The sequence below is a fragment of the Macaca nemestrina genome, chromosome 18 (assembly GCF_043159975.1).
Source record: "Macaca nemestrina isolate mMacNem1 chromosome 18, mMacNem.hap1, whole genome shotgun sequence".
NCBI lineage: Eukaryota > Metazoa > Chordata > Mammalia > Primates > Cercopithecidae > Macaca > Macaca nemestrina.
Window position 1 is genome coordinate 76,804,712 of NC_092142.1, and position 20,300 is coordinate 76,825,011.

The following is a 20,300-nucleotide window of genomic DNA, read 5'->3' on the forward strand; positions in this document are numbered from 1 at the left end:
CCTCTATAAACCTCAGCTTCTTCCTCAGTAAACTAAGGTGAGGTTGGGCACAATGGCTCATGCCTGTAATCCTAGTGCTTTGGGAAACCAAGATAGGTGGATCACTTGAGGCCAGGAATTCTAGACCAGCCTGGGTAACATAGTGAGACCCCATCTTTACAAAAAAAAAAAAAAAATTAAAGGCTGGGTGCAGTGGCTTACACCTGTAATCCCAGCACTTTGGGAGGCCGAGGCAGGCAAATCACCTGAGGTCGGGAGTTTGAGACCAGCCTGACCAACATGGAGAAACCCTGTCTCTACTAAAAATACAAAATTAGCCGGGCGTGGTGGCGCATGCCTGTAATCCTAGCTACTCAGGAGTCTGAGGCAGGAGAATTGCTTGAACCCAGGAGGCAGAGGTTGTGGTGAGCCGAGATTGCACCGCTGCACTCCAGCCTGGGCAACAAGAGTGAAACTCTGTCTCCAAAAAAAAAAAACCTATTTGGGTGTGGTGGCATGTACCTGTAGTCCCAGCTACTGGGGAGGCTGACGTGGAGCGATCACTTAAGCCCAGGAGTTTAAGGTTGCAGTGAGCCATGATTGAGTCACTACACTGCAACCTGGGTGACAGAGTGAGACCCTGTCTCTAATAACAAACAAAAGTAAGATGAAAGGTCATTCTGAGAATGCCAGGGTTGAGGGCTGCATAATGCCATGGTCGTGGCAAACGCTAGTCGTGGTGGCTGAAGCTCCGTGTGTGTTAGGGAGTAGAGATTGGAAAAGTGGAGGAAATAAGTGAATGAGGAAGCCTGGGTCAGATAATAGGGGCCAGCCTTGTGTGATAAACTAGGTGGTGTGCATTGTATTCTGAAAGCTGTGATGGACATTGGGAAGTCCAAAATAAATAGTGACATGTTCAGTGTTGTATTTGAGAAATGTCACTCTGACCACAGAAGGACTTTTGGAAACAGCCAGGTCACGTGGAGGAGTGTTGTCATAGTCCAGGGTGAGAAGCGTGACCACCCAGACTAAGAGACAGTCATACGAGCTGTCGAGGACAAAGAGATAATGCAGTTGCTGAATATAGGGACGTGGGGGTGAGGGAGGAAGAGGAGGCCAGGATGCGGCCCAGATTCCTGGCTTTAGCGCTGGGGAATGGTGCAGTCCATTCACTGAAGCAGGAAACACAGTAAGAGGAGTGTTATCGGTTAAATTGCATCCCACCGCCACCACTCCAAATTCTTATGTTGAAGCCCTAACCCCCAGCACCTCAGAACATCACTTTATTTGGAGATAGGGTCTTTACAAAGGCAAATAAGTTACACTGAGGTCATTGGAGTGGGCCCTCATCCAATATGGCTGGTGTCCTTATGAGAAGGGAAAATTCAGACACAGAGCGTCATAGAGGGAAGACGGAGTGGAGAGACGCAGGGATAAGAGGCACAGGGAAGACGGAGTGGAGAGACGCAGGGAGAAGAGGCACAGGGAAGACGGAGAGGAGAGACGCAGGGACAAGTGGCACATCTACAAGCCAAGGAGAAAGCCCTGGAATAGATCTTTCGCTCACAGCCCTCAGAAGGAGCCAACGCTGCCAATACCTTGATTTTAGACTTTGTGCCTCCAGAACTGTGAGAAAAGGAATTTCTGATGTTTAAGCCACTGGGTCTGTAGAACTTTGTTACAGCAGCACTAGGAAACTGACTCATCTCTGAATGAGTTCATTCAGAGATGGGCACGAGTTAGGTTTGGATCAGTTGAGTGTGATGTGTTGCTTTTGGGACAGCCAGGTGGAGACAAATGCCAAAACGATAGAGATGCAAGTCCAGAACTCAGTGGGCAGCTTGGGACTGGAGATTTACACATGCCAATCACTTTGGACACTCTGGCATCCATAGCACAGTGCAAGCAGTACAGAATAGAAATCTGAAAAATAGTTGAACGAATGTATGTCCTATTTACCTAAGGACAGAGGGCAGAAGGGAATACAGGGATACTGGAACTAATTGTAATTTCCTGTCCTAGTACTAAGAAGGTTATCATCGCAAGCCACGTCCATATGGAGCTGTAACTGTGACATATCTGAGGCCAGCAAATTTTAGAGAATTGCTGCATTGGTAGCTGATATTTACACTCCCTAGAAAACATAGTCCTCTCTTTGTTTTATAAAATCTAGAAGGCAGGAGAATTAAACAAATATCAATGCTATTCTTTGGACAGAAAACTATAGCCTGTCCAGAGTCTCAGGTTCATGCCCATATTCTGAAATGTTGACCTCCAAGGGGATGTGCCAGCAGCATGTCTATTTTAGGTATGAACTTTAGAGCCTGCTTAGCTTAAAATGTCAAAATAAGTAGACAGCATAACACAATGGAAAATGGCAATAACTGGAAACCAGGACACCTTACTTGGAATCGCAGATTTGCCTCTGAAAAAATGGGTAACCTTAACCTTTCTGAATGTCTTTTCCTTTATCTATAGAGCAGTCATGGGGAGGGGGTAATTGGATGATCTTCCAACTCTGACATTCTATGATTCTCTCAACATTTCCTTTAATTGCAATGGGTGATAAGATAACGTTTCCATAAATTGACCTGCCAACCTGATTTAGTCCGCCAGCATGAAGACATGAAAATAAGATGATAGGCAGAAATTAACATCACAGATGACTCTGGTAGAATAGTTTTCCTCCTTAAAATGGCAGATGGAACACCAGAAATAGACAACACTTGGTTTTAGAGGCTGAGGTTTGGGAGGCTGAGGAGGGTGGATTGCCTGAGCTCAGGAGTTTGAGACCAGCCTGGGCAACACGGTGAAACCCCATCTCTAAGAAAAATACAAAAAATTAGCTGGGTGTGGCAGCATGTGCCTGTAGTCCCAGCTACTTGGGAGGCTGAGGCAGGAGAATGGCTAGAACCCGGGAGACAGAGGTTGCAGTGAGCTGAGATCACACCATTGCACACTCCATTCCAGCCTGAGTGACAGAGTGAGACTCCATTGCTTAAGAAAAAAAAAAATCAATAGTGCCAATGGAGAAATCCTGCTCTACACCCAGCAAGATTGGCTATGAACTGGTGGCTCCTATGTGTGACATAGCTATTGTCTTTTCCTTCCAGGGTCAAGCTGTGGCTCAGCTGTGTTCCACTGTCCCCAATGTGACTGTCTTTGGAACAGCCTCTACTTTCAAACATGAAGCAATCAAAGACTCTGTGACCCACCTCTTTGACAGAAATGCAGACTATGTGCAAGAAGTTAAAAGGTAAGATGTTTGCTTTTGAAAAAGCACCAGGCTGGCCCTTGCTGTGCTCTCAAAGAGCAGTAGCACTTATTTAAAGGAGGGATAATAATAATAATAATAATAATAATAGTAATATATAACAAACATATATTGGGAGCTTAGTACTATTAGCTCTGAGCCAAATACTTCAAATGCATTAGTTCATTTAATCCCCTTAACCCCATTATCACCAAGGAACGGATTGACTAAGTAACTTGCAAAGCTAATGTATTAAAGTTACGCTAGCTCCTATTTGACCATCTTAATGCATAGAAGTTTATTTCTCATTCATTCACATGACAACTTAAGGTGGATATTTGGTAGATGATCTTCTGTAAGAGCATTCAGAGACCCAGGCTCTTTTCATCTTATGGTTCCACTGTTGTCTTGGGTCTTAAGGTCCTTAGCTTCTAGCCAACAGATGGGCAGAGAGCACCAAAGGGTCATGAAGAGGAGGTTTTTGGGGTCAGTCCCAGAAAGAACACACACCCTTCTCATAGTCTAGCACTACTGCTCAGGTCATTGGCTACGCCTTACTGAAAGCAAATTGAGAAACCTTGTCATTGTGTGCACCCAGAAAGGCCTGGCACTGGCAGTAAAGGGTGGAGCCTGGAGTCAAGCCAGGCATTTCAACTTTGGAGCCCGTGATTTTCCTGTACAGATAGCACCTCTCTGAAGAGTGAAGCATGAGCCAGAATTACCCATAGGAAGAAAGGGGCAGGGAGGGGGCTGCTGCTCTGGGAAAGGAAAGTCTTGTGCATACATACTGAGGAACTCAAGAGCCTCAGAGGCGGGGACAACTACAAGAAGGCTTACTGGGGTGCAAGTCCAGGGATGTCTTGTTATCTCATCTAATTATACGTATTGGCACAGGGACACCTGGGGGGACAGGGAAGGAGGGGCATGAGGTGAGGCTGAGCAAGGAGACAGGTATCAGATGCACATAAAGACCACGTACACCAATCTAGCAAATGTGGACTCCAACCTGGGTGTGACCAAGAGCCACTGACGAACTGAAGTGGAGCTATGATTGACTTGAGTTTTGAACAATCACTGGTGGTGCCGAGGGGATGGATGGGAGGAGGGAGGCTGGGACTGCAAGATCATGTGCTGGTTGTTGCAGTCACCTGGGGGAATGGTGGTTTATAACCTGTGATTCTGAAGTTATTGATCATGACCACATGTGTGTCAACACAGAGAATCAGATGGAGACCCAGCTGCCATCATGGTTTCAGATGATTTTGTGTGTCTCACTCTGGCTGTTGCTCTGGGCTCCAGGCTTGTTCTCAGGGTCCATGCCACTCACAGCTCCTGAGAGGATTCAGATTTGGGCCAGAGCCATTGTTTCGGCATTCTCATTTTCCAACACAAAATTGCTACATACAAAGGTATTACGTAGTCCAGATAGAATCATAATAAAGAAACAAGGCTGGGCACAGTGGCTCATGCTATAATCCCAGCACTTTGGGAGGTCAAGGAGGGCAGATCACTTGAGCCCAGGAGTTTGAGACCAGCCTGGCCAACATGGTGAAGCCCCATCTCTACCTGCACCCCCCTCCAAAAATACAAAACTTAGCTGAGCATGGTGATGCATGCCTGTAGTCTCAAGCTACTCAGAAGGCTGAGGTGGGTGGATTGCTTGATCCTGGGGGTAGAGGTTGCAGTGAGCTATCATACCACTGCACTCCAGCATGGGTGACAGACAGCAAAAGCCTGTCTGAAAAAGGAAACAATTTTCTTCAAATCACAGATTAAGCTGGGAAAACTGAAGGACAAGTGGATGGGAGAGCTAGTTATTTGAGGTGATAGTTTTAGAACAGATTTGGTGAAACTTGGGAAGTTTCTTAAAAAGGGGGGGTTCTGATGGTCTGAGTTTTCAGGTTTATTTTTAAATTTTGAATGCAGAGCATTGCATATAATTTAAGGTTGTCCCAATAGTTCCAGCAGGATGTGAAAGGAAAGCTTAAAGCTAGATATTAGAAATTGACCCTCTGTTTCTCAGATGTCTAGAGGCTGCAGGCTAATTCTGAGGACATCCATTTGCCCAGTTCCATAGCTCTCAGGTAGGTTTTTTTTTCTTTTGAGACAGAGCCTTGCTGTGTCGCCCAAGCTGGAGTGCAGTGGTGCAGTCTCCGCTCACTGCAAGCTCTGCCTCCCGGGTTCACACCATTCTCCTGCCTCAGCCTCCTGAATAGCTGGGACTACAGGCGCCCGCCACCATGCCTGGCTAATTTTTTGTATTTTTAGCAGAGATGGGGTTTCACTGTGTTAGCCAGGATGGTCTCCATCTCCTGACCTCATGATCCGCCCGCCTCGGCCTTCCAAAGTGCTGGGATTACAGGCGTGAGCCACCACGCCCGGTCAGTTCTTCTTATCTTTAACTCAAGTCTCTTAAGCTGTGGTCTGGAAAATGAACTATCATTGTCCCTTCAGTCATTTTTTCTTTGACTTCCTTACGTGATATTTTTGCAAGCATTCTTTCATGTATGCATGCATACAATTGCTTAATACATCTGTGCTTTGTGTCTGTGATGGCCTGGAGACTGTGCCAGGGCCAGAGATCCAGCAATACCACCTTGAGAATCACCGTCCTTGTGGAATGTAGTCTTAATGGAAGGAGAGGGGACAAAAAATAAAACCATAAAGAGAAATAACTGATTCACATTTTCGACATGTGCTCTGGTAGTGAAATGCAAGGTGCTTGCAAATACTTACTGATGGAGAAATCAGAAACACTGTCAATCATAGAGTGGGATTTTGGCTGAGAGTTGAGGCGTGAGAAGTTGGCCAAAGGAAGAGCATTTCTGACTAGCAGGGATGCCATGGGCTAGGGTCCCACATCGGGAAAAGCTTGCTGAACTTATGAACCTGAAAGGAGGCCAGTGCAGCTGGCAGGATGTGGGGAGTGGGAAGAGAAGGGAGATGGCATCTCTTCTGAAAAACTAATAGCCCGTAACCGGGGAACTCCTGCCTGCCCCATTTCCTCCGCATCCTTCCCATCCTCTCATCTTCCCACTGCCCTAGATCTACTCTCTTAGCCCCCAGATCACTGGTGTCTGCTAATGTCAGAGGAACAGAAGGCATTTGAGACCCACCTCACCCTCACCTTCCTTCAAAGGTGACTTCCCACAATTCATTGTGTTTTTAAATAGAGACCTTGGGATTACACTCAGACTGCCCAGGAAGTTACAAATACGTTTACATGACCCTCCATCCCAGCAAACCTACACTCAGGAAATAAGAAGAGCAAAGCTACAGGTACAAGGCTGCCTGTTACAGAGCCAAACACTGCTTCTGCTTCATTGTAAGTGCTCAGCACATGTTGACAGAGTAAATTACAGCATTGTCTGCAATAGTGAAAATTCAGAACCAGCCTCCACAATCAACAGAAGGGAAACAGTTCAGTCGATTATGCTACACCCACATACTTGAGTATTGTGCAGTCCCTTAAAAAATGATAATTATGAAGATAGCCACAAAATGAAAAAGATGCCCATGGTAGCACATTGAGTGAAAAAAGCAGAATGCCAAATTCCGTCTACTCTGTGATCACAGCTTTGTGCAAATTCTCAGTGCATGTAGACCTAAAATGAAAGGAAAGGGAAAATATCCAACTGCCAACATGCAATAGGAGTGGAATGCAGAGTGATTTTTCTTTATTTTTTGATCACAGATATTGTTACACTATTATGTGTACAATGAAGCAGAAAAAAATAAAAAGATAAAATTTCTGGAGATGAAAACTCTTTTATAAGCAGGTGAATCGGGAAGCCTCCTTTGAACACATTCTCAGCCTTGAGGCAGGTGTTGTAAAGGGAATAGAAAAAAAAAACATAGTTATGATACAGACCTAACCTTTACATCAGTTACTTTCTCTCTCTTTAGGAGGAGAGAGATGATTATGAGTGAAACCAAGCCAAAGCGTTAGAAACCTTGAGTTGTGTGTACCTAACTGCAAGGGCGTTAGAAATAAGGAAAGGAGAAAGATCAGAGAGAGCATGTCAAGATGGACAGCCTCTCAGGTGCACTTGAAGGTTGCGATCGATTTCAGTAGGTGGAGGGAAGCGTGAGAGTATCCACACAAGGGAATCTCGGACAGAACAGGGCAGATAATAATAGCCACGCTTTGTTGATCTCCTGCCGTCCTGCTACGAGTTCAATTAGACCATTTTATGTGCACTTGAGACAACCCTGCTAGGTGAACATTCCTCATTTTACAGATAAGGAAATTGAGAGGTAGGACTAGATTTGGCCTTGGAGATGTGTGATTCTATCAGCTTTCTATTCTGCAAAACTCCTCTTGGTTTACAAGAGGACTCAAGGCAACTTTTGGGTGTGAAGGATATGTTCATTACATGGACGGTGGTGAGGGTTTCACAGGTGTGAACATATTTCATCTCTCATCAAACTGTACACTTTAAATATGTACAGTTTATTGTATGTCTATTATATCTCAAAGCTATTGAAAAAACCTGCCTTTAAAAAAAAATCAAACAACATTTTAAAACTTCGTTGGGTAGAAATGGGTACACAGCATTATTTCAGACCATTTGTTCATTCATTCATCCATTCATTCATGTAGAGATGCTTCTCGATTTACAATGGAGTTACATCCCTGTAAACCCATCAGAAGCTTACAATATCATGAGTCAAAAATATATTTCAGGCCGGGCTTAAGTGGCTCATGCCTGTAAATCCAGGACTTTAGGGAGGCCGAGGCAGGAAGATCACTTGAGGTCAGCAGTTCAAGACCATCCTGGCCAACATGGTGAAACCCCGTCTCTACTAAAAATACAAAACTTAGCCAGGTATGGTGGTGCATGCCTGTAATCCCAGCTACTCAAGTGACTGAGGCAGGAGAATTGCTTGAACCCAGGAGGTGGAGGCTGCAGTGAGCCAAGATTATGCCACTGCACTCCAGCCTGGGCGACAGAGCGAGACTATCTTAAAAGGAAAAAAAAAAAAAAGAAAGAAAGAAAAAAAAGAAAACCCACAATACACAACATTTTAAAACTTCATTGGGTGGGAAATGGGTACATATTATTATTTCAGACCTTTTGTTTTTTCATTTATTCCTGTACAGATGCTTCTCAACTTATAATGGCGTTACATCCTTGTAAACTCATCATAAGTTTAAAATACCATGAGTCAAAAATGTATTTAATACACCTAACCTACTGAATATCATAGCTTAGCTTAGCCTACCCTAAATTTACATTAGCCTACAGTTGGGCAAAATAATCTAACACAAAGCCTATATCACACTAAAGTGTTGCAAACCTCTAGTTGTGTGCAGTCAGGTATACACAACTCAGTGTTCTTAATGCTTGTGAAATACTGGACTGAAAGTGAGAAACTGAACGGTTGTATGGGTACATCACAAAGTTGAAAAAATATAAAGTGAGGCCATTGCAAATGGAGGACCATCTCTATTAGTGATGCCTACAAACAGACTATGAAAATACAGTGGTGAGCAAAACAAGCAAATCCCCCTGCAAGACGATGGGGTTGACAGCTGATAGGGAATTACAGAGCAGTGTGGGGGCACAGGTGAGCAATGCCTAAATGGAAGCCTGAAGAACGCGTGGGAGCTCTCTTTGGGGTCTTTCACATTTTATGAAGTAAACACTGTGCTTATTTTTCAGAGGGAGGCAAGGCAAGCCTGGTTAAGTAAATGTCACACAAATAGGTGTGACGGGACTCAGTCCCGGGTGGCTGTAGTTTCACAGTTTGTGATCTTTCTAGCACCCACACTCACTCTCACAAAGGAAGTGAGGGCGGCTTGCTCCTCAGCCAGGGAGGAAGCCAGATTGCCTGTGTTAAAGCATGTGGTTTTGTGAGGTGTTTAGATGGTAGGACGGGGTTAGATCAGAGCTTCCAACCTCAGCACTGTGGACATTTGGGGCAGGCTCATTCTGCTGTCGGGGGGCGCCGCCTTGTGCATTGTAGATGTTGAGCAGCATTCCTGGTCTCTACCCATTAGATGCCAGTAGCACCCCCCTGCCCTTCAAGTCATGAAAATATGAAACATCTCCAGACCCTGGTGGAGAACTGGGCTAGATTGATGAGGCTCTTGAAAGCTCTTAAATGGAGTAAACATTGCATTATGTCAGAAATGTAGAGTTCCTTGCAGATTTGAAGCACTTAAGCACTGTTTTGAAAGGCAAATCCACAAAAAAACTGATCTGGCTGCCATGTACAGGATGAGTAAGAGAAGAGATCTCCAAAATCAGGAGAATGAGTAGCAGAAAGGGGAAGGGAGAGGCAGTGCCTATAGTGATTTTGAAGAACAAGACAGAATGACTATGACCAGGGAAAATACTGCAAGATGAGACCAAGACTTCTTTTCCTTTTTGTTGTTATTAGACAATGAGCAATGGAAGCTTGACTTCCTTTAGACAAGATAAATATAGTGTGAAAGTGAGAACTCCAGGGGGCCTGCACAACAGGCCTGGGAAAGTGGGACTGGAGCTCCAGTGAGTACAAAGCCACTCCCTTAGGCTGGGTGTGGTAGTTCATGCCTATAATCCCAGCACTTTAAGAAGCCAAGGCTGGAGGATCACTTGGGGCCAGGAGTTTGAGGCGAACCTGGGCAACATAATGAGACTCCCATCTCTGAAAAACAATTCGTTGGGTGTAGTGGTGTACATCTGTAGTCCCAGCTACTTGGGAGGCTGAGACAGGAGGATCTCTTGAGCCTAGGAGTTTGAGGCTGCAGTGAGCTATGATCATGCCACTGCACTGCAGCCTGGGCAACAGAACAAGACCCAGTCTCAATGGGTTTTAAAAAAGAACCACCCACTTCGAGCATTTTCCAAATGACTGACGTGAGCTGGCTCTGGAAGTTAGGGAACTGAGATGGAGCACAATCTCTAGCCAAAGGAGCACAAAGCCCACAGAGAAAAGATTCAAACTCCTGATCGAGGGGGAGCAGCTAATTGTTCAAATGACTTGAATCTTGCAGATTCCAGTCATAGGTGAAGCCAAGGGGTATAAGCTCAGAAAAGGCAGAGATCAGACCGACCTCCTGCATTTCTAGCATGATGCCTGGCACGTAATAGGAGCTTATTTTAAAACTGGTGGAAATTAATAAGAGTCTAATTACCTGGAGAGAATAGGGACAAAGGGATCTAGAAGGGATTCCTGGAGGTAGTATTGCTAAGTACATATGGGAACTACTAATAGTAAACACTTACCAAGAAGCCTACCACACATCAGCACTGGGCTTGGCCCCCTGTGAGAAACCTGTCACGTGCTGGCTGCTGTGCTTGGCACTCTGTGAGAAGCCTACGGTGGAGTAGGTGTTGTGTCTAGTCCTCTATTAGAAGCTTATTGTGTACCAGGCACCGTGCTTGGCATCCTGTGCAAAGCCTACTAAGTGCCAGGCACTCAGAAATAGTCTCATCCTGTGATGGTTAAAGCTGTGGCACAGATGAGTTCTGAGAAAAAGGGATTCAGAAAGAGAAAAATGAGTGGAGAGCCAAAGACCCAGCTGGACAGCAATGTTACCATAAAGGAGAATTCGTTTCTTGGCAAGGTCAAAGGGTTTCTCGCTCAGCACTGGCTCTGTTGGAACCTACTGCCACTCAAGAGAAATTCTTCCCTGATCTGTGTGATCAAGAAGGAAAGAGGCAGCATTCACCATCCAGAGGCCGGGGCTGGGGACACAGGAAGGACAGGCATGAAGGTCTTGGATCAGCAACTCTGAAATATCTTGTGCTGAATTTGGCTCATATAATCCCCGAGCTGGGGCTATTTGTGTTTGCTTTTTAAATCCGCAGAGATTTATGGCAGCAGGAAAAACACACAAAGGAATTGCTGCATTTGGCCTTCTGCCCTGCCTTCCTTGCTTTCATGTAATAATTATACATATGCAGGCAGTGAACACCCCCAGAAACCAGAGTCGGGGGGCACAGAAATGATGAGGATGCTCCTTGTTCCTCTGATGAGCCTTCCAGCTCCATTTGTGATTTTCATGATTATTTCATTAAAAGGGCTACTGCAGTGCTTTTCAGTGTGAGTGTTAACTGAGACAGGGCTAGTCCCAAGGCTGCTTATGGGACCAGGAACATTCTAAATAGATACAACTGAGTCCAGTTCAGTACAGTCCTTTTATGGGATTTGTCATGACTCAACAGAGATGGAACGCTTTTCAATTTTGAAATTCTTACCTGAAGGAACATTTCTACCCTTGAAAGGAGCAATAGCTGCTGGAATGGTTTGACAGAAAGAGCAAAAGCATCCTCACGCTCAGGTCCTGAGAATGATATCTGCCTCTGCCCAACTTCTCCCCCTCAGAATCCAATTTCTCTCCCTCCTCCCACCCTCCACCCGGCCACTGACCTTCAAAAGGATGCAATGATGGCAGGAAGGAGGGGATTTGTGGTTCTGTTGACCCCCAGACATGCACATGATTCAACTGTAGAAATACCGAGAGAGAAGTGTGGAAGGGGGCAGGTGGCCTGAATGTGAAGGAGACCCACAAGTGTCTCCTTCTAGTGTTAAGCCCAAGGAAGCACCCCCCAGCTTTGCTCATCCCTGCCAGGTACCTGCATGGCATAGAAGTGACTGTGGTGGTCGCCTCAGGGTTGGCCACTACTTACCCTACGAAACCCTACTTTGCCTTTGATGCCCTTGCCTGGTTTCTAGATGTGATGGAACAAACTAAGGTCTTCCCACTCTATGCAGTGGGCCCTGGGGCGAGTCACCTGACCTCACTGAGTCTCATTTTCCTTGTCCATCAAATGGGGATAATGATGGCCCCAGAGTCAGAGGATCGACATGAGGCATAAATGTAGCCTGGGCCACAGAGCAAGACCCAGTCTCAATGATGAAACACTTAGGAAGTTCTTAGCATTCTACTTGCGACATAGTAAGCGCTCAAGAGTGTGGCACACTCTCTTCGGAAGGTCAAGAGCATCAAGCCTCAACTCTAGTAATTTCTGGGCTGGTGTCTCCACCCGCCCTGAAGGTTGAGTTGGAGAGGTTTTGCATACTCTTTCTTTTCATGCCCTTTTCCCAACCAAAAGACTTGAAGTTGGGGCATTTTGAAAAATGGTAATCAGTCAAAGCTACCATGGACCCAGAGCTTACCATGAGCTAGGCTCTGTGCTCCATTTGCATCAATTCATTCAAGCTTCATAAAGAAAACGTAGGTGTTATCACCATCATCCCCTTACACAGTTGGGGAAACTGAGGCACAGAGAGGCTAAGTAACTCACCTAAGGTCATACAGCATGTAAGTAGCAGAACTGAATGCTTAACACTGATATAAAATGTATATTCCTAAGCCCAGTGCTGTGTTGCCCTTGAGCCACCCGTCTCCCCTGCCTACCCACCTCCATGTTAGCTGTTGGTTGTGATAGCCAGTCTTAGGGTCCTTCTAGAAGGAGCCAATGGCTGGGCCTCCTTATTGCCATGGTTAGTGTCCCAAAGCCTTCTCACTGTCCTAGGTCAAGCTGTGATACTCTTCTCTGAGAAGTGCCTTCCCTTTGTCACCTGGCCAATTTCTGCTCTGAAAACAGACCCGGGGAGAAGCGAGGGAGACAGGAGCACAGTTACCCAGCCCATAATGCAAGGTGAAGGCCTGACCACCAACCTGAAGCCCACCAACCAAGAGTCCGTGTGGTTCAACTCCCACCTGCCTCTCCAGCCCAACCTCAAAGCAATCGGCCCTTTGTTTTCATACTCCAGCCACACTGGCTGCTTCCCAGTCTTCCTCCCACCATAGGGCTTTGCACATCCTGTTCCCTCTGGTTCCCTCTGCTGCCAACCCTCAACAGAGGGTCATCTTCCAATGCTCGTAAGTTGCTCTATTGGAGCAGTGATCACTCTGTGTTTGATCCATTTATAGATGTCTCCTCTTGTAGCCCATGAGCTCCTGGATGGTCATGGCAAACTTCCGCCTTCTCTGTGTATTCCCAACTCAGCATGCACAGTGCCTAGCATGCAGTAAACACTCAGAAAATGGTTATCCAGTGGCTGAAAATTAAGGGTAAATTTGTGGGACTCTGAACTTGGGTCTCTCCTATAAACTCTGGGGGACAACCAGCTTGAAAAGAGAAATTTTTTGGTCTAGATGTTTGATCCAGGCCAAACTTTGATCAAATGTAATCAGACTCTGAATGCATGTGTATTTATCTCAAGACAAAATTTAAGCCTGAATTCTTCAAAGACTAAATTAAATTGCCTGCTTCTCAGAGCTGCTTGCTAAAGTGATGCTTCCATACTTAACACTGGCTTGAACATTTATTAAAGTCTTAAACTCAGAGTGGTGAAAAGGCCATCATCTTTGGAGTTAAACTAGGCCTAGAATTGAATTCCAGCTGTGCTAGTTACGTAAGCCTGGGCAAGATTGCTGCATCTGTAAGCCTTGATTTCACTTTTTAAAAAGTGGAGTTAAAATGCCTGCCTCATAGACTTTTTGAGAGGGTTAATTACAAAATAGCTGTTATATAGGAGAGTTCTGAAATATGAGTTTCCTTTCCAAGGAAGTGCACATATAGAGACACAGAATAGCAGTCTTAAACTGTTTTCTTCATCGTCTTTCATTCATTTGGTTACCCAGTCATTGAAACACTTGTGCATTCCTCTGGTCAAATCACTATTTCTTGAGAAGCAACACTATATCCAGCAGGAAGAGAAGGGCTACAGATACTATAAGCAGCACAAACATGCTCCATGGGGCTTAAATTTTGGTGGAAAAGAAACTCAATAAATAAATAATTATAACCTATGGTACGTGCTAAAAAGTATCTCCAGTGTAGACACTAAAGTATAAAGGAAACTAAAATGGAGATACGTTTCAGGTGGAGTGATTAGTTACAGCTCCTCTGGGAGGATAGTATGTGAGTGAGATCTGAAGGATGAGAAGGAGCCAGCTCTAAGGAGAGCAGAGGAAAGGCTGTCCAGGCAGCAATGACAACACATGCAAAGGCCCTGAGGTCAGAAAGTTCTAGGGACAATCAAAAGGCCAAATGCCTTGAGCTGTGGGTGGGAGGTGAAGCTGGGAAAGTGCACAGGAGTTTATAGGCCACTGCTGGCTATGGACATGCCCTGCTTTTCTGCAGAACCAGAGTCCAGCAGACAGAGCAACAGGTCAAGGTAGGGCTAATACAAGGAGATATGACTGGCAGTTCATGGGAGAGAATGTGGCCCGCCAAGTAGAATGCAGATGTGAGAAGCATCAGGGGATGAAAATTCAAGGCTGGGCAGACCCATCAGGGGTACAGCAGGAGGTATGGATGGCTTAATATTGGTGAGGCTGCTTCTGACCTCAGGTGGGCATCCTGCTGGCAAGGGGAGAGGTCTTGGGGAAATGCAGTTCACTGAGATGACTTGATGGCTCAGGAGGGCTGGCTGGTAAAAACAGAGCAGGATCCCACTCCCACAAGAGTGAGCAAACGTGGCAGAAAACAGACCCTGGCAGAAGTGAGGGAGACAGGAGCACAATTACCCAGCCCATAATGCAAGGTGAAGACCTGACCACCAACCTGAAGCCCAGCAACCAAGAGTCGTGTCATTCAACTCCCACCTGTCTCTCCAGCCCAACCTCAAAGCAAGCACCCCTTTGTTTTCATACTCCAACCACACTGGCGACTTCCCAGTCTTCCTCGACCACAGGGCCTTTGCACATGCTGTTCCTTCTACCTAGGACACTATTCCCTTCACTCTTTACCGACTTAACTCCTTCCCTTCCCCAGGGATGCCTCTCTGATAGCCCTGATTGGGAAAATTCTCAATTTACACAATTCATGCCCTTAGTGGCATGAGACCACATTTCAACTTAACATTTATTTGCGTAACTATTGTTGAATATGTGCCTTTTATACGCTCCAAAAAGAGGAGAAAGCAATACACTACATCCTCCCGTGCCTAGTGCGGTGCCCACTGCTGGATATTTACAGAACAAATTAGTTAATTTGTAAAACAAACAAACAAACAAAACAAGAAGTGCCAGTTTGGCTCCTTCGTAACTGGCTTAGATGGGTAATTCTCAGAGTGTGGAGCTGGAATTAGCAGCAGCCACAGCACCTGGAAACAAACATTAGAAATGCAAACCCCCATCACAGGCCTACAGAATCGGAGAAGAAGGGGAGGATTGCAATCTTCGTTTTAATAAACCCTGCGGGTTATTACAGTGCACACTTCGGTTTGAGATCCACTGTCCTAATTCCTTTGTTTTGAACTTTCAGGTGAGACTTAAGAGGACACCCCTGTGCAGATAAGAGCTCTATTAGGCAGGAAGCTAAGCTGATCATTTTGGATGCACCTTGGTAGTGGGCTGGATTGTGGACATGACATGAGGGCTTTTGAAGGGCACAGTCACATAAAGACTCAGCTGCATGGGGAAGCTGATTTAGTCTCCGCACCCAGGAGATGTGCATGCAGTTTCCTAGTTAGTGACACTGTGGACACAAGACCCAGCTGTTGACACACGCTGCAATGCCTAAATTTTGCTAGGGTGAACTTGGGGGTAGAAAAATTGAGATATTTGCCAAGGTAAGTTAATCCTGCAAACTTGCAAACACAAGGAATGTCTGAACAGAGCAGGGATCTGCGAGAATAGGATCTCTGTGGGCATGAATATCTTCCGCACAATCTCCAGAGCCTTCCTGTTCTGTAGGCCCCTCCTGTATATCTTCTAACAGTGGGAGCCCAGTAAAAGTTGCTTATATGCATTATTGAGTAAGTGAGTGAATCAATGAATGTATAAATAAATAGAAGAAGAGATCAACAAATGCTTTGTCTAATGCAGTACAAACGTGGCTTCTTTCTACTCCACAGCCTCCTATTGCTGGAGGAAGTTCATCTCTATTTAACCCTCTTCCTCTTAGCATTAGTTTTAGGTTGGACCTGGACATTGGAGGAAGAGAAGCTTGCAAGTTAGATTAACGTGCTTTATGTTTTCACTGTAAAGGCAAGTTAGGAGGTAGGAAGGCCAGTCGCTGCTGGAGAAGCAGTCCCACGAAGACAGGGAGCATACTGGTTTGGTTCACTCTACCTCCAGCACCTTGAACAGAGCTAGCAACTAATCCTTGCTCTGCACATAGCAGTTGCTAACTGGAGGTACCGAATGACTGTTCTGTGGCAAGCCTGAGCCTCCTCTTTTGTCACCTCATTTCATTCTTACCACAAAGAAACATACCAGCTCCACGTTACAAAGGAGAAAGCCAAAGCTAGAGAGTTTGAGTAAAGGAGCTAAATACAAACTCAGACCCACTGACCCCAAGTTCATTCCTCCAGCCCAGGCTGGTTCCCAGCGCCAGCTACCAGCCGGATTCTTAGCTGCCTCCAGTTTTGTGACATTTTTATCATTGGATCCGGGAAGATAAATCCACCTCTTGGGCTCCTGCCCTATTTGTTGCTACTCCTGGAACTCTCAGGGTTCCTTAATCTGGGAGTCAAACAGCATGACACAGGAAAGGAAAGGGATTGGCGGTCTGGCTCCTGACAGGTCACAGAATTTTGCTTTGCCTTCTCACCGTTTAGAATCTCTGCTGAAGGCGTGGACATCGTTTTGGATTGCCTCTGTGGGGACAACACTGGAAAAGGTCTCAGTCTCCTCAAACCCTTGGGAACCTACATTTTATACGGTGAGTGCAAAACAGCAGCAGGGACATGGTCGGCAAGAGGTAACTCTGCACATGAGCCTGCAAAGGCTCTGAAAAGTGAATTGTGCAGATATGTTGGGATAGTGGGATGGGGGTGTTTCATTTTGTTAATGTCTCCTATAATGTGTTTCTATTGCTGTGAATTCTTTTCAATTGTAAAATAACATGTGCCTACTGTCCTAGGTCCTATTATTTCAAATGGGATAAAGCAAGACCAAGCCAATGTGGTCACTGATATGAGTAGAACCATTATGGGGCATCACCCGTAGAAGGTAGCACAGGTGGCAAATAGGAAGGTCTTCAAAGGAAGTTCAGAAATAAAGAAGGCATGAAGGACCCACAGTAGGATGGGGAAGAGTGGCTAGGATATGCGGGTTTTAAGGGAGGATCTTCACTATTCGAGAAGTTGCGAAGTACACACTCTTCTTCCCCTAAACTACTCCTGAGCGTCCCACTCAAGACAGAAGCTCTGGATAGATGGAGCTCATGTCCGTTTCCATCTCTTTCTACATTCACTTCTATGCTCTTAGGAGTGGAAGAGATGTATGAAAAACAACCGGGAGAAGATTTTCTCCAGCAAAATGAGGCTCCAAGGCCTCCTTTCTCTCTTCTTTTTCTTCTGTTCTGTCATAAGCATGCAAACTAATTTAAATATTAGTCTCCACAAACTAAAGTAGGAGTATTTGAAGCTAAATGGCATATTCGGACACTAAACAATATTGGATTTATCCAGCGTTTGAGATTCTTGGTACCTTCGTCCCCTGTTGGTACAATAGAAGAGTCTTAATTCTGGGTAACTCAGAAAAAAACACTAATTCCCTGCTATTACCTGTAGAGCTTATAAAATAAATATTTGAGGGGTATAAATATGCAAGCATCTTTTTGTCATCTTCAGATCATTGTAACAGAAAGAAGGCCGAGCTCACCAGAGGCAGGTAAACATCCCATTGCTGGAGTGTTCCAGTAATTTCAATCATGGCCATGTATTTCCTTTGAAGTGGATGTGTAGCTTATTAATATCAATGAGAGTCACTGCACATTGCAAGGATATCGGATATGACTAACACGTAAGTCAAATGCAGATGGATGATGTAGTCATCCTTACTTATCACTTACCAATAATTCTATTTTTGCCCCAGTTTCATGATGTCATTTTGGTGAAATTCAACTTGATTATTCAATTTGAGTAGTTCACAATTATCTAATTCGTTACATTGATCACTTGGTCACTAATTGATCGAAGTCTAGTACTGTGATGCCCTGTGGTACTCACCCCACAAAAACAGAAGCAATGGTTTGCTATTAGGTTGGTGCAAGGATAATTGCGGTCTTTGGCATTAAAAGTCATGACAAAAACCATAACTACTTATGCACCAACCTAGTAACTGGCTACTAGTTTATCCAGGCTAAATAGTTTAAAATACACATGATTATGTTATTAAATAACTCCTCTCTGAGAAGAACTTACTCCCAAATCTTTGGAGACAAGGCAGGAAAGTCGTTGAAAAAGCACCTGTATGGTACTTGAATGTTCCCCATACTGTTAAGAGCTCTCTCATTCTCCCCTGCCCCCAAACCCTGTAAAGGATCTTTTCTCTCCATATGAGAATCTCAGGGAATCTTTCCCAAGTCCACCTCCCATCTGCCCTCTGAATATTGCTTGTCAAATTGGCAAAACTGTTTCTCATACCACTTGTCTCAGACCTCTTTGGAGCTGACACATGGGTCACACCATTTTCTTGGTCCCTGGGCCTCTTTTCATTCTCATCTGCAAGCTTCTATACCCATTTTTTCCAATCCATCTATAGTCTAACTCTGCTCCACATCTCCCACCAGTTAGGTACCCAGCCCAGGTCAGAGCCCCAAGCTCCTCATTTGCTAGGGAATCAAATTCAGAATCACAAAAAAGGTTCACTAAGGAGCTCCCTTCTCAGTCTCAAAGAACAGACCTAAAGAGACATTTTGGCAACTCATATTTTATTCAAATGTTGGCCTACATCATATTTTTGCTACATGCCCAATTTTTCAAAGTAATAAAACGGTCACCATGAGAAATGTCACTTTCTCTTTGATTAGGGACACTCAGCTAAAATAGTCAACTTGATGCCTCATTCTCATTCCCCTCACTTTGCCAAGGCTTAATTAAATTTGTTTTCAAGATTTTGCCAGTTCCGGACCAAACAATTGCCATTTTTTTCATGCATAACAAGAGATGTCAGTTTTCATTAGCAATTGCTTAATGAGGGAATCTTTCATTTTCAGGCTCATCCAACATGGTAACTGGAGAGACCAAGAGCTTCTTCAGCTTTGCAAAATCAGTAAGTATCCAGGCACATCTGATGTACTGTTGTGGCATGTTGATTCACATGTTGTGAGCTGTTTGTTTGTTTGTTTGTTTTTTGAGACGGAGTCCCATTCTGTTGCCAGACTGGAGTGCAATGGCATGATCTCGGCTCACTGCAACCTCCGACTGATTCAAGCGATTCTCCTGCCTCAGCCTCCCTAGTAGCTGGGATTACAGGCATGCACCACCACGCCCAGCTAATTTTTGTATTTTTAGTAGAGATGGGGTTTCACCATGTTGACCAGGATGGTCTCAATCTGTCCTTGTGATCCGCCTACCTCGGCCTCCCAAAGTGCTGGGATTACAGACGGGAGCCACCACACCCAGCTGTGAGCTCTTCTATCATAAGGCATTGACTTAATCTTGTCTTTCATGTTCATCATTCATTTCCAATAAAGCCTGCACTCCTGCCCTGCTCCCTGCAAATGGACAGGACCAGAATTTATACTACTTTTGTCTAAATGAAACAGAAACGTGGGAGTGTCAGTGAAACTCAAGAAAGCTTCAGCTTTCAGTCAAAATTGCTTAAGTGTTGGTGTCTTTAATCATTGGTCAAAAATGAACTTAGCATTAGCGCATTTTCTTTGCTCCATAGAGAGGCCAGCCTTTCACTTTGCCACTTTCTGACTAGGTCTCTGGGGTACTGGAGATTTCTCTGTGTCCTCATCCTCTTGAATTGGAGATAGAAATGAGGACCCTATGACCTTAACAAGATTCTGGGGTGACTTGTAGACTTGGGCAAGCTCATGAACGACTCTCTTGAGTGATCTGGCTTTAAATACGGTGGTTAGTTTGTCAGCCATTGTGAAGCAATATCCCTGGGCATTCACCTCACTATGAATTGACTCCTATCTATCTTCCTATCTGGAGCTATACTTGCTAGAATTATACTAATGTGCGCTTGAACCTTTTTAAGACAGAGTCTAGCTCTCTGCACCCAGGTTGGAGTGCAGTGGTGTGATCTTGGCTCACTGCAACCTCCACCTCCTGAACTCTAGCAACCCTCCTGTTTCAGCCTCCCAAGTAGCTGGGATTACAGGTGCCTGCCACTACACCCGGCTAATTTATTTATTATTTTGGTGGAGACAAG

The 20,300-nt window shown here is 45.0% G+C and overlaps 1 protein-coding gene across 1 annotated transcript in view; it reads left to right on the forward strand.

The window, feature by feature from the left end:
* LOC105491238 (vesicle amine transport 1 like) overlaps nt 1-20,300 on the forward strand; it is a 186,294-nt gene that overhangs the window by 68,823 nt on the left and 97,171 nt on the right. Inside the window, exons 4-6 of the mRNA XM_011757442.2 lie at nt 3,093-3,235; nt 16,745-16,848; nt 19,129-19,184. Of these exons, the coding sequence (XP_011755744.2) occupies nt 3,093-3,235; nt 16,745-16,848; nt 19,129-19,184 (303 nt within the window). The remainder of the gene's footprint in view (nt 1-3,092; nt 3,236-16,744; nt 16,849-19,128; nt 19,185-20,300) is intronic.